The 13103-nt window shown below is 53.5% G+C and overlaps 1 gene segment (V, D, J or C); it reads left to right on the top strand.

Moving 5' to 3' along the window:
• Positions 1-569: 569 nt before the first annotated feature.
• On the top strand, positions 570-12842 carry LOC117437852 (Ig mu chain C region-like; the record flags this gene model as incomplete). The annotated part of the segment is given in 4 exon segments: positions 570-852; positions 2447-2773; positions 8149-8279; positions 12616-12842. Coding segments are annotated over 4 exon segments (825 nt in total), but the record flags the coding sequence as incomplete, so codon positions are not given.
• Between the last annotated feature and the right edge of the window lie 261 nt (positions 12843-13103).

Raw genomic sequence — 13103 nt, 5'->3', positions numbered from 1 at the left:
GATATACTGGTTTATAATGGGGGATAATGGGGGGTAATGGGATATAATGGGATATAATGGGTTATACTGGGGTATAATGGTTTATAATGGGTTATAATGGGGTTATAATGGGTTATAATGGGTTATAATGGGGTTATAATGGGTTATAATGGGTTATAATGGGGTTATAATGGTTTATAATGGGTTATAATGGGGTTATAATGGTTTATAATGGGTTTATAATGGGTTATAATGGGTTATAATGGTTTATAATGGGTTTATAATGGGTTATAATGGTTTATAATGGTTTATAATGGGTTATAATGGGGTTATAATGGTTTATAATGGGTTTATAATGGGTTATAATGGATTATAATGGGGTTATAATGGGTTATAATGGGATTATAATGGTTTATAATGGTTTATAATGGGGTTATACTGGTCTATACTGGTCTATACTGGTTTATAATGGGGTTATAATGGGTTATAATGGGGTTACAATGGGTCTATACTGGTCTATACTGGTATTAACTGGTATTACCCCTCCCCCCTCCCCCCAGCCCCCTCCCCCCGCCCCCCCCCCCCCCCCCCACCTCGAGCTCCTCCACTCCTGCTCGGGCTCCTCCGTCCACGTGACCTGCCTGGCCTGGGGCTTCGCCCCGCCCCCTCTGCGCCTCCATTGGCTGCTGGGCTCCGAGCCCCTCCCCCTGGCCCCGCCCCCCGCCCTGCAGGGGCCCAATCGGGACGGGACCTTCGTCCTGATTGGTCGGCTGAACGTGAGCCTCGACCAATGGGAGCGCGAGGAGCTGAGCTGCAGCGTGAGCCACCCGGGGACTGGAGCCAGGGTGACGGTGCCGGCTGGGAGGTGTCGGGGTGAGGACTATGGGGGCTATATGGGGTTATATAGGGGGCTATGGGGGCTATGGGGTCTCTATGGGGTTATATAGGGGTCTATGGGGGCTATGGGGTCTATAGGGTTACATAGGGTTACATTGGGGTCTATGGGGTGTCTATGATGTCTATGGGGTCTATAGGATTACATAGGGGTCTATGGGGTGGTAATGGGGTGTATGGGGTTAGATTGGGGTACATTGGGGTCTATGGGGGCTATGGGGGCTATGGGGTTACATTGGGGTCTATAGGGTTACATTGGGGAACATTGGGGTCTATAGGGTGGTATTGGGGTGTATGGGGTTAGATTGGGGTACATTGGGGTCTATGGGGTCTCTATGGGGGCTATAAGGGCTATAGGGTTACATTGGGGTCTATGGGGTGTCTATGGGGTCTATGGGGTTACATAGGGTTACATAGGGGTCTATGGGGTTACATAGGGTTACATTGGGGGCTATGGGGTTACATTGAGGTCTATGGGGGCTATGGGGGGCTATGGGGTCTATGGGGGCTATGGGGTCTATGGGGGCTATGGGGTGGAATTGGGGTCTATGGGGTGAAATTGGGGTCTATGGGGTGGTATTGGGGTCTATGGGGTACATTGGGGTCTATGGGGTGGTATTGGGGTTTATGGGGTCTATGGGGTTACATTGGGGTCTATGGGGTACATTGGGGTCTATGGGGTTACATTGGGATCCATTGGGTGATGGCATCTCCATTGGGTTCCATTGGGTTCTATGGGGTTGTGGGGTCTTCAATGGGTTCCATTGGGATCCATTGGGTTCTATGGGGTTGTGGGGTCTCCATTGGGTTCCATTGGGTTCTATGGGGTACGTTGGGGTCCATTGGGTCTATGGGGGTACATTGGGGCCTATGGGGTACATTGGGGTCTATGGGGTACGTTGGGGTCTATTGGGTTCTATTGGGTGGTAGGGTCTTCATTGGGTTCCATTGGGTTCCATTGGGTCCCATTGGGTTCTATGGGGTTGTAGGGTCTCCATTGGGTTCCATTGGGTGATGGCATCTCCATTGGGTTCCATTGGGATCCATTGGGTTCTATGGGGTTCTATGGGGTGATGGCATCTCCATTGGGTTCCATTGGGTCCCATTGGGTTCTATGGGGTTGTAGGGTCTCCATTGGGTTCCATTGGCTGATGCCATCTTCATTGGGGTCCATTGGGTCCCATTAGGTTCTATGGGGTTGTAGGGTCTCCATTGGGTTCCATTGGCTGATGCCATCTTCATTGGGGTCCATTGGGTGATGGCATCTCCATTGGGGTCCATTGGGTCTTCATTGGGTTCCATTGGGTCCCATTGGGTTCTATGGGGTTGTAGGGTCTCCATTGGGTTCCATTGGCTGATGCCATCTCCATTGGGGTCCATTGGGTTCCATTGGGTTCTATTGGGTCCCATTGGGATCCATTGGGTTCCATTGGGTTCTATGGGGTTGTAGGGTCTTCAATGGGTTCCATTGGGTCTTCAATGGGTTCCATTGGGTTCTATGGGGTTACATTGGGTTCTATGGGTCCCATTGTGTCCCATTGCCCCCATTACCCCCCTGTCTCTCTCCCCACAGGTGCCCCTATAGACCCCACCTCCATCCAAGTCTTCGTCCTCCCCCCGACCCCATTGGACCTATATGTGTCCCAGACCCCACAAGTCCTTTGTATGGCCATAAACCTGCCTAGCGACGAGGGCCTGGCCATGACCTGGACCAAGGGTCACGGCCATCCCATAATATCCGACGGGCCCCATATCCAGCCCCAGTTCAATGGGACCTATACGGCCACCAGTAAGGCACTGGTGGCTACTGGGGACTGGGAGAGCGGAACTGGGTTCACGTGTAGGGTGGAACATAGGGACCTGCCTGCCCCCATCAGCCGCAGCGTGGCCAGGATGGCAGGTAGGACATATGGGGGCTATGGGGTCCTACAGGGGGGTATGGGGTGGGATGTATGGGGTCTATGGGGTCCTATAGGGGGGTATTGGGGGGTATGGGGTGGTGGGGTCTTCATTGGGATCCATTGGGTTCCATTGGGTTCCATTGATGGTTATGGGTCTCTATGGGTCAATGGGTTCTCCCCCCATTACTTATGGGTCAGTGGGATCCCCATTGATGGTTATGGGTCAATGGGTCTTCATTGGGATCCATTGGGTCCCATTGCTTCCTATGTGTCTCTATGGGTCTCTATGGGTCAATGGGGTCCCCATTGATTCCTATGGGTCTCTATGTGTCTCTATGTGTCTCTATGGGTCCCATTGATTCCTATGGGTCCCTATGGGTCCCATTGACCCCTATATGTCCCCCCCCAGGTCAGCTCCTCCCCCCCAGCGTCTACCTCCTGCCCCCCCCCATTGATTCCTATGGGTCTCTATGTGTCTCTATGGGTCTCTATGGGTCAATGGGAACCCATTGATTCCTATGGGTCTCTATGGGTCAATGGGGTCTCCATTGGGTTCCATTGATGGTTATGTGTCTCTATGTGTCCCATTGATCTCTATGTGTCCCCATTGATCTCTATGTGTCCATTGACCCCTATGGGTCCCATTGATTCCTAAGGGTCCCATTGATCTCTATGTGTCTCTATTGGTCTCTATGGGTCTCTATGGGTCCCATTGATCTCTATGGGTCCCATTGATCTCTATGGGTCCCATTGATCTCTATGGGTCCCATTGATCCCTATGGGTCCCCATTGACTCCCATTGATCTCTATGTGTCCCATTGATCTCTATGTGTCCCATTGACCCCTATATGTCCCCCCCCTAGGTCAGCTCCTCCCCCCCAGCGTCTACCTCCTGCCCCCCCCTTGGGTCCCATTGATTCCTATGTGTCTCTATGGGTTCCATTGATCTCTATGTGTCTCTATGGGTCTCTATGGGTCCCCATGATTCCTATGGGTCTCTATGGGTCAATGGGATCCCCATTGATTCCTATGTGTCCCATTGATCTCTATGGGTCCCCATTGACTCCCATTGATCTCTATGGGTCCCATTGATCCCTATGGGTCCCATTGACCCCTATATGTCCCCCTATAGGTCAGCTCCTCCCCCCCAGCGTCTACCTCCTGCCCCCCCCTTGGGTCCCATTGATTCCTATGTGTCTCTATGTGTCTCTATGTGTCCCATTGATCTCTATGTGTCCCATTGACCCCTATGTGTCCCATTGATCTCTATGTGCCCCCATTGATCTCTATGTGTCCCCATTGATCTCTATGTGTCCCATTGACCCCTATGGGTCCCATTGACCCCTATATGTCCCCCTATAGGTCATCTCCTCCCCCCCAGCGTCTACCTCCTGCCCCCCCCCATTGATTCCTATGGGTCTCTATGGGTCTCTATGTGTCTCTATGGGTCCCTATTGATTCCTATGGGTCCCATTGATCTCTATGTGTCCCATTGACTCCTATGGGTCCCATTGACCCCTATGTGTCTCTATGTGTCTCTATGGGTCTCTATGGGTCCCATTGACCCCTATATGTCCCATTGACCCCTATATGTCCCCATTGACCCCTATATGTCCCATTGACCCCTATATGTCCCATTGACCCCTATATGCCCCATTGACCCCTATATGTCCCATTGACCCCTATATGTCCCATTGACCCCTATATGTCCCATTGACCCCTATATGTCCCATTGACCCCTATATGTCCCATTGACCCCTATATGCCCCATTGACCCCTATATGTCCCATTGACCCCTATATGCCCCATTGACCCCTATATGCCCCATTGACCCCTATGGGTCCCCATTGACCCCTATATGTCCCATTGACCCCTATATGTCCCCATTGACCCCTATATGTCCCCATTGACCCCTATATGTCCCCATTGACCCCTATATGTCCCATTGACCCCTATATGTCCCATTGACCCCTATATGTCCCCATTGATCCCTATATGTCCCATTGACCCCTATATGTCCCCATTGACCCCTATATGTCCCATTGACCCCTATATGTCCCATTGACCCCTATATGTCCCCTATAGGTCACCTCCTCCCCCCCAGCGTCTACCTCCTGCCCCCCCCCCCGTGAGGAGCTGACCTCCCCCCACCCCACCCTGACCCTGACCTGCCTGGCCCGCGGCTTCCACCCGGCCTCCATCAGCGTCCAATGGCAGCGCGAGCAGCGGCCGCTGGGGCGGGGCCAGGCGGCCCCACAGCCAATCAGGGAGCGGCAAGGGGTCACGTGCTACTTCCTCTACAGCCGATTGGACGTGGAGAGGGGGGAGTGGGAGAGGGGGACCCGGTTCGGGTGTATGGTCGTGCATGAGGCTCTGCCCATGAGGTTCATACAGAGGAGTGTCCATAGGGATAGCGGTAAATAGAACCTATAGGGCACATATAGGGTCTATAGGGTGTCTATGGGGTGTCTATGGGGTGATATGGGGTGATATGGGGTGGGTATGGGGTGTCTATGGGGCAGCAGTGGGATCAAGGGACCCGGTTCGGGTGTATGGTCGTGCATGAGGCTCTGCCCATGAGGTTCATACAGAGGAGTGTGCATAGGGATAGTGGTAAATAGGGTGTATAGGGTGTCTATGGGGCACATATAGGGTCTATGGGGTGTGTGGGGTGGGCTATGGGGCAGCTATGGGGTGATCTATGGGGCAGATATGGGGCGGATGTGGGGCAGGTGTGGGGTGATATGAGGTGTCTATGGGGCAGCTATGGGGCAGGTGTGGGGTGGATATGGGGTGATATGGGGTGGGTAATGGGGTGATATGGGGTGGGTAATGGGGCAGCAATGGGGCAGAAATGGTGTGTATATAGGGTGTCTATGGGGTGTCTATGGGTGTCTATGGGATGTATATGGGGTGTATGTGGGGTGTATATGGGGTGTCTATGGGTGTCTATGGGGTGTATATAGGGTGTCTATGGGTGTCTATGGGGTGTATGTGGGGTGGGCAATGGGATGTGGGGTGAGAATAAAGGAGATGATGGAGCAAATAGTGTGGTTATGTGGGGAGATGTGGGGTGAATGGATGGGGATGGATGGGGGGCAGTGGGGCAGCTATGGGGCAGCAATGGGGTGTCTATGGGGTCTATGGGTGTCTATGGGGTGTCTATGGGTGTCTATGGGTGTCTATGGGTGTCTATGGGGTGTCTATGGGTGTCTATGGGTGTCTATGGGGTGTCTATGGGTGTCTATGGGGTGTCTATGGGGTGTCTATGGGGTATCTATGGGTGTCTATGGGGTGTCTATGGGTGTCTATGGGGTGTCTATGGGGTGTCTATGGGGTGTCTATGGGTGTCTATGGGGTGTCTATGGGTGTCAAGGGGTGTCTATGGGTGTCTATGGGTGTCTATGGGGTGTCTATGGGGTGTCTATGGGGTGTCTATGGGTGTCTATGGGTGTCTATGGGGTATCTATGGGTGTCTATGGGGTGTCTATGGGTGTCAAGGGGTGTCTATGGGGTGTCTATGGGGTGTCTATGGGGTGTCTATGGGGTGTCTATGGGTGTCTATGGGTGTCTATGGGGTATCTATGGGTGTCTATGGGGTGTCTATGGGGTGTCTATGGGTGTCTATGGGGTGTCTATGGGTGTCTATGGGGTGTCTATGGGTGTCTATGGGGTGTCTATGGGGTGTCTATGGGGTGTCTATGGGTGTCTATGGGGTGTCTATGGGTGTCAAGGGGTGTCTATGGGTGTCTATGGGGTGTCTATGGGGTGTCTATGGGTGTCTATGGGGTGTCTATGGGTGTCTATGGGGTGTCTATGGGGTGTCTATGGGTGTCTATGGGGTGTCTATGGGGTGTCTATGGGTGTCTATGGGTGTCTATGGGGTGTCTATGGGGTGTCTATGGGTGTCTATGGGGTGTCTATGGGGCAGCAGTGGGATCAAGGGACCCGGTTTGGGTGTATGGTCGTGCATGAGGCTCTGCCCATGAGGTTCATACAGAGGAGTGTGCATAGGGACAGTGGTAAATAGGATCTATGGGGCACATATAGGGTGTATATGGGGTGTATATGGGTGTATATGGGTGTCTATGGGGTGTCTATGGGGTGATATGGGGCAGATATGGGGTGATATGGGGGGTATATGGGGCAGATATGGGGGGTATGTGGGGTGATATGGGGTGTGTGAGGTGGGTTATGGGGCAACTATGGGGCAGTAATGGGGCAGCTATGGGGTGGGTAATGGGATGTATATGGTGTGTATATGGGGTGGATATGGGGCAGCTATGGGGTATATATGGGGTGTCTATGGGGTGTCTATGGGTGTCTATGGGGTGTCTATGGGTCTCTATGGGTGTCTATGGGTGTCTATGGGGTGTCTATGGGTGTCTATGGGTGTCTATGGGGTGTCTATGGGGTGTCTATGGGTGTCTATGGGTGTCTATGGGGTGTCTATGGGTCTCTATGGGTGTCTATGGGTGTCTATGGGTCTCTATGGGTGTCTATGGGTGTCTATGGGGTGTCTATGGGGTGTCTATGGGTGTCTATGGGTGTCTATGGGGTGTCTATGGGTGTCTATGGGTGTCTATGGGTGTCTATGGGTGTCTATGGGGTGTATATGGGTGTCTATGGGTGTCTATGGGGTGTCTATGGGTGTCTATGGGTGTCTATGGGGTGTCTATGGGTGTCTATGGGTGTATATGGGGTGTCTATGGGGTGGGCAATGGGATGTGGGGTGAGAATAAAGGAGATGATGGAGCAAAGAGTGTGGTTATGTGGGGAGATGTGGGGTGAATGGGATGCACTGGGATGTACTGGGATGAACTGGGATGTATTGGGATGTATTGGGATGCATTGGGATCCATTGGGATGCATTGGGATGCATTGGGATGCATTGGGATCCATTGGGATGCATTGGGATGTACTGGGATGAACTGGGATGTACTGGGATGTACTGGGATGCATTGGGATGTACTGGGATGAACTGGGATGAACTGGGATCCATTGGGATCCATTGGGATGCATTGGGATCCATTGGGATGTACTGGGATATACTGGGACCCATTGGGATGCATTGGGATCCATTGGGATGCGTTGGGATCCATTGGGATCCATTGGGATACATTGGGATGTACTGGGATGTACTGGGATGTACTGGGATATACTGGGACCCATTGGGATGCATTGGGATGCACTGGGATGCATTGGGATCCATTGGGATTCATTGGGATGTACTGGGATATACTGGGACCCATTGGGATGCATTGGGATCCATTGGGATGCATTGGGATCCATTGGGATGCATTGGGATGTACTGGTATATACTGGGATATACTGGGACCCATTGGGATCCATTGACCCCATATCCCCCCTATAGAGATGCTCCTCCCCGATGACCTTTGCCACGGTGACCCCGAGGTGACCTCTGGGTCATATGACACCATCCTCGTCTTCATCACCCTCTTCCTCCTCAGTGTGTCCTATAGTGCAACTGTCACCATATGGAAGGTCTATAGGGTCCTATGGGGTCTATGGGGCTCTATGGGGCTCTATGGGTGTCTATGGGTGTCTATGGGTGTCTATGGGGTCTATGGGTGTCTATGGGGTCTATGGGTGTCTATGGGTGTCTATGGGTGTCTATGGGTGTCTATGGGTGTCTATGGGTGTCTATGGGTGTCTATGGGTGTCTATGGGTGTCTATGGGGTCTATGGGGTCTATGGGGCCTATGGGGTCTATGGGGTCTATGGGGCCTATGGGTGTCTATGGGTGTCTATGGGTGTCTATGGGTGTCTATGGGGTCTATGGGGTCTATGGGGTCTATGGGTGTCTATGGGGTGTCTATGGGTGTCTATGGGGTCTATGGGTGTCTATGGGTGTCTATGGGGTGTCTATGGGTGTCTATGGGGTCTATGGGATCTATGGGGTCTATGGGGTCTATGGGTGTCTATGGGGTCTATGGGTGTCTATGGGTGTCTATGGGGTCTATGGGGTCTATGGGGTCTATGGGGCCTATGGGGTCTATGGGGTCTATGGGGTCTATGGGACCTATGGGGCCTATGGGGTCTATGGGGTCTATGGGGCCTATGGGGTCTATGGGGCCTATGGGGTCTATGGGGTCTATGGGACCTATGGGGTCTATGGGGTCTATGGGGTCTATGGGGCTCTATGGGGCCTATGGGGTCTATGGGGTCTATGGGGCCTATGGGGTCTATGGGGGTCTATGGGGCTATATGGGGTCTATGGGGCTCTATGCGGTCTATGGGGTCTACGGGGCTCTATGGGGTCTATGGGGTCAATGGGGCCTATGGGGTCTATGGGGTCTATGGGGCTCTATGGGGCCTATGGGGTCTATGGGGTCTATGGGGTCTATGGGGTCTATGGGGCTCTATGGGGTCTATGGGTCTCTATGGGGCTCTATGGGGTCTATGGGTCTCTATGGGGTCTATGGGGTCTATGGGGCCTATGGGGTCTATGGGATCTATGGGGCCTATGGGGTCTATGGGGTCTATGGGGTCTATGGGGGCTATGGGGTCTATGGGGTCAATGGGGTCTATGGGTGTCTATGGGGTCTATGGGGTCTATGGGGTCTATGGGGTCAATGGGGTCTATGGGTGTCTATGGGGTCTATGGGCTCTATGGGGTCTATGGGGCTCTATGGGGCTCTATGGGGTCTATGGGGTCTATGGGGTGTCCTATGGGGCCTATGGGGCCTATGGGGTCTATGGGGTCTATGGGGTCTATGGGGTGTCTATGGGGTCTATGGGGTCTATGGGGGCTATGGGTGTCTATGGGGTCTATGGACTCTATGGGGCCTATGGGGTCTATGGGGTCTATGGGGCCTATGGGGCTCTATGGGGCCTATGGGGTCTATGGGGTCTATGGGTGTCTATGGGGTCTATGGGTGTCTATGGGGTGTCTATGGGGCCTATGGGGTCTATGGGTGTCTATGGGGGGCCTATGGGGTCTATGGGGTCTATGGGGTCTATGGGGCTCTATGGGGTCTATGGGTCTCTATGGGGCTCTATGGGGTCTATGGGTCTCTATGGGGTCTATGGGGTCTATGGGGCCTATGGGGTCTATGGGATCTATGGGGCCTATGGGGTCTATGGGGTCTATGGGGTCTATGGGGGCTATGGGGTCTATGGGGTCAATGGGGTCTATGGGTGTCTATGGGGTCTATGGGGTCTATGGGGTCTATGGGGTCAATGGGGTCTATGGGTGTCTATGGGGTCTATGGGCTCTATGGGGTCTATGGGGCTCTATGGGGCTCTATGGGGTCTATGGGGTCTATGGGGTGTCCTATGGGGCCTATGGGGCCTATGGGGTCTATGGGGTCTATGGGGTCTATGGGGTGTCTATGGGGTCTATGGGGTCTATGGGGGCTATGGGTGTCTATGGGGTCTATGGACTCTATGGGGCCTATGGGGTCTATGGGGTCTATGGGGCCTATGGGGCTCTATGGGGCCTATGGGGTCTATGGGGTCTATGGGTGTCTATGGGGTCTATGGGTGTCTATGGGGTGTCTATGGGGCCTATGGGGTCTATGGGTGTCTATGGGGGGCCTATGGGGTCTATGGGGTCTATGGGGCTCTATGGGATCTATGGGGCTCTATGGGGTCTATGGGGTCTATGGGTGTCTATGGGTGTCTATGGGGTGTCTATGGGGCCTATGGGGTCTATGGGTGTCTATGGGGTGTCTATGGGTGTCTATGGGGTCTATGGGTCTCTATGGGGTCTATGGGGTCTATGGGGTCTATGGGGCTCTATGGGATCTATGGGGCTCTATGGGGTCTATGGGGTCTATGGGGTCTATGGGTGTCTATGGGGTCTATTCGGTCTATGGGGTCTATGGGGCTCCTATGGGGTCTATGGGGCCTATGGGGTCTATGGGGCTCTACGGGGTCTATGGGGTCTATGGGGCTCTATGGGCTCTATGGGGTCTATGGGGCTCTATGGGGGCTATGGGGTCTATGGGGTCTATGTGGTCTATGGGGTCTATGGGGTCTATGGGGTCTCCATGGGGTCTATGTGGTCTATGGGGTCTATGGGGCTCTATGGGGTCTATGGGTCTCTATGGGGCTCTATGGGGTCTATGGGTCTCTATGGGGTCTATGGGGTCTATGGGGCCTATGGGGTCTATGGGATCTATGGGGCCTATGGGGTCTATGGGGTCTATGGGGTCTATGGGTGTCTATGGGGTCTATGGGGTCAATGGGGTCTATGGGGTCAATGGGGTCTATGGGTGTCTATGGGGCTCTATGGGGTCTATGGGGTCTATGGGGTGTCCTATGGGGCCTATGGGGCCTATGGGGTCTATGGGGTCTATGGGGTCTATGGGGTGTCTATGGGGTCTATGGGGTCTATGGGGTCTATGGGGCCTATGGGGCTCTATGGGGCCTATGGGGTCTATGGGGTCTATGGGGTCTATGGGTGTCTATGGGGCCTATGGGGTCTATGGGTGTCTATGGGGTGTCTATGGGTGTCTATGGGGTCTATGGGTCTCTATGGGGTCTATGGGGTCTATGGGGTCTATGGGGCTCTATGGGATCTATGGGGCTCTATGGGGTTTATGGGGTCTATGGGGTCTATGGGGTCTATGGGTGTCTATGGGGTCTATTCGGTCTATGGGGTCTATGGGGCTCCTATGGGGTCTATGGGGCCTATGGGGTCTATGGGGCTCTACGGGGTCTATGGGGTCTATGGGGCTCTATGGGCTCTATGGGGTCTATGGGGCTCTATGGGGGCTATGGGGTCTATGGGGTCTATGTGGTCTATGGGGTCTCCATGGGGTCTATGTGGTCTATGGGGTCTCCATGGGGTCTATGTGGTCTATGGGGTCTATGTGGTCTTTTATGGGGTCTATGGTCCTTCCTGTGGGGCCTCCTATGGGGTCTATGGTGCCTCTTTTGGGGTCTATGGGGCCTCTATGGGGTCTATGGGGCCTTTTATGGGGTCTATGGTCCTTCCTATGGGGCCTTCTATGGGGTCTTTGGGGCTTCCTATGGAGTCTATGGGGCTTCTATGGGGTCTATGGGGCTCTATGGGGTCTATGTGGCCTCCTATGGGGTCTATGTGGCCTCCTATGGTGGTCTATGGGGCTTCTATTGGGTCTATGGGGCTCTATGGGGTCTATGGGGCTTCCTATGGTGTCTATGGGGCCTCTATGGGGTCTATGGGGCCTCCTATAGGGTCTATGGGGCTTCCTATGGTGTCTATGGGGTGTCTTATGGGGTCTATGGGGCTCCTATGGGTCTATGGGGCTCTATGGGGTCTATGGGGTGTCCTATGGGGTCTATTTGGCTTCCTATGGGGTCTATGGGGCTCTATGGGGTCTATGGGGTGTCCTGTGGTGACTATGGGGCCTCCTATGGGGTCTATGGGACTCCTATGGGTTCTATGGGGCCTCCTATGGGGTCTATGGGGCCTTCTATAAGGTCTATGGGGCTTCCTATGGGGTCTATGGGGCCTTTATGGGGTCTATGGGGCTCTATGGTGTCTATGGGGCTTCCTATGGTGTCTATGGGGCCTCTATGGTGTCTATGGGGCCTCCTATGGGGTCTATGGGGCTTCCTATGGTGTCTATGGGGCCTCTATGGTGTCTATGGGGCCTCCTATGGGGTCTATGGGGCTTCCTATGAGGTCTATGGGGCCTTCTATAGGGGTCTATGGGACTTCCTATGGGGTCTATGGGGCTCCTATAGGGTCTATGGGGCCTCTATGGGGTCTATGGGTCCTCATTGGGTCAATGGATGCTCATTGGTCAATGGGTTCTCATTGCTTGATGCTCATTGGCTGCTCATGGGGTCCCTGGAACTTGATTGGCTGACGTCTCCCCCCATACAGGTCAATTGGGTCCTGACCTCCCTCCTCCACCCCAAGCCCCGCCCCCCTCCCCACTACAATGACGTCATGAACCACGTGGTCTGAAGAGGAGCTCTCCCATTGGCTGATGGAGAGGAAGGCACCAGCCAATGGGATTGGGGCTATGGGGTCTGCTTATTATAGGGTCTATGTATTAGGGCTATGGGGCCATCCCATAATAGGGTCTATGGGCATTGGGGCTATGGGGTCATCCCATTATAGGGTCTATGGTCATTGGGGCTATGGGGTCATCCCATTATAGGGTCTATGGTCATTGGGGCTATGGGGTCTACCCATAATAGGGGTCTATGGTCATTGGGGCTATGGAGTCATCCCATAATAGGGTCTATGGGCATTGGGGCTATAGGGCCATCCCATAATAGGGTCTACCCATTATAGGGTCTATGTATTAGGGCTATGGGGTCTACCCATAATAGGGTCTACCTATTATAGGGTCTACCCATTATAGG

The sequence above is a fragment of the Melopsittacus undulatus genome, chromosome 30, assembly GCF_012275295.1.
Source record: "Melopsittacus undulatus isolate bMelUnd1 chromosome 30, bMelUnd1.mat.Z, whole genome shotgun sequence".
Classification (NCBI taxonomy): domain Eukaryota; kingdom Metazoa; phylum Chordata; class Aves; order Psittaciformes; family Psittaculidae; genus Melopsittacus; species Melopsittacus undulatus.
This window is presented reverse-complemented; position numbering and strand designations above follow the sequence as displayed.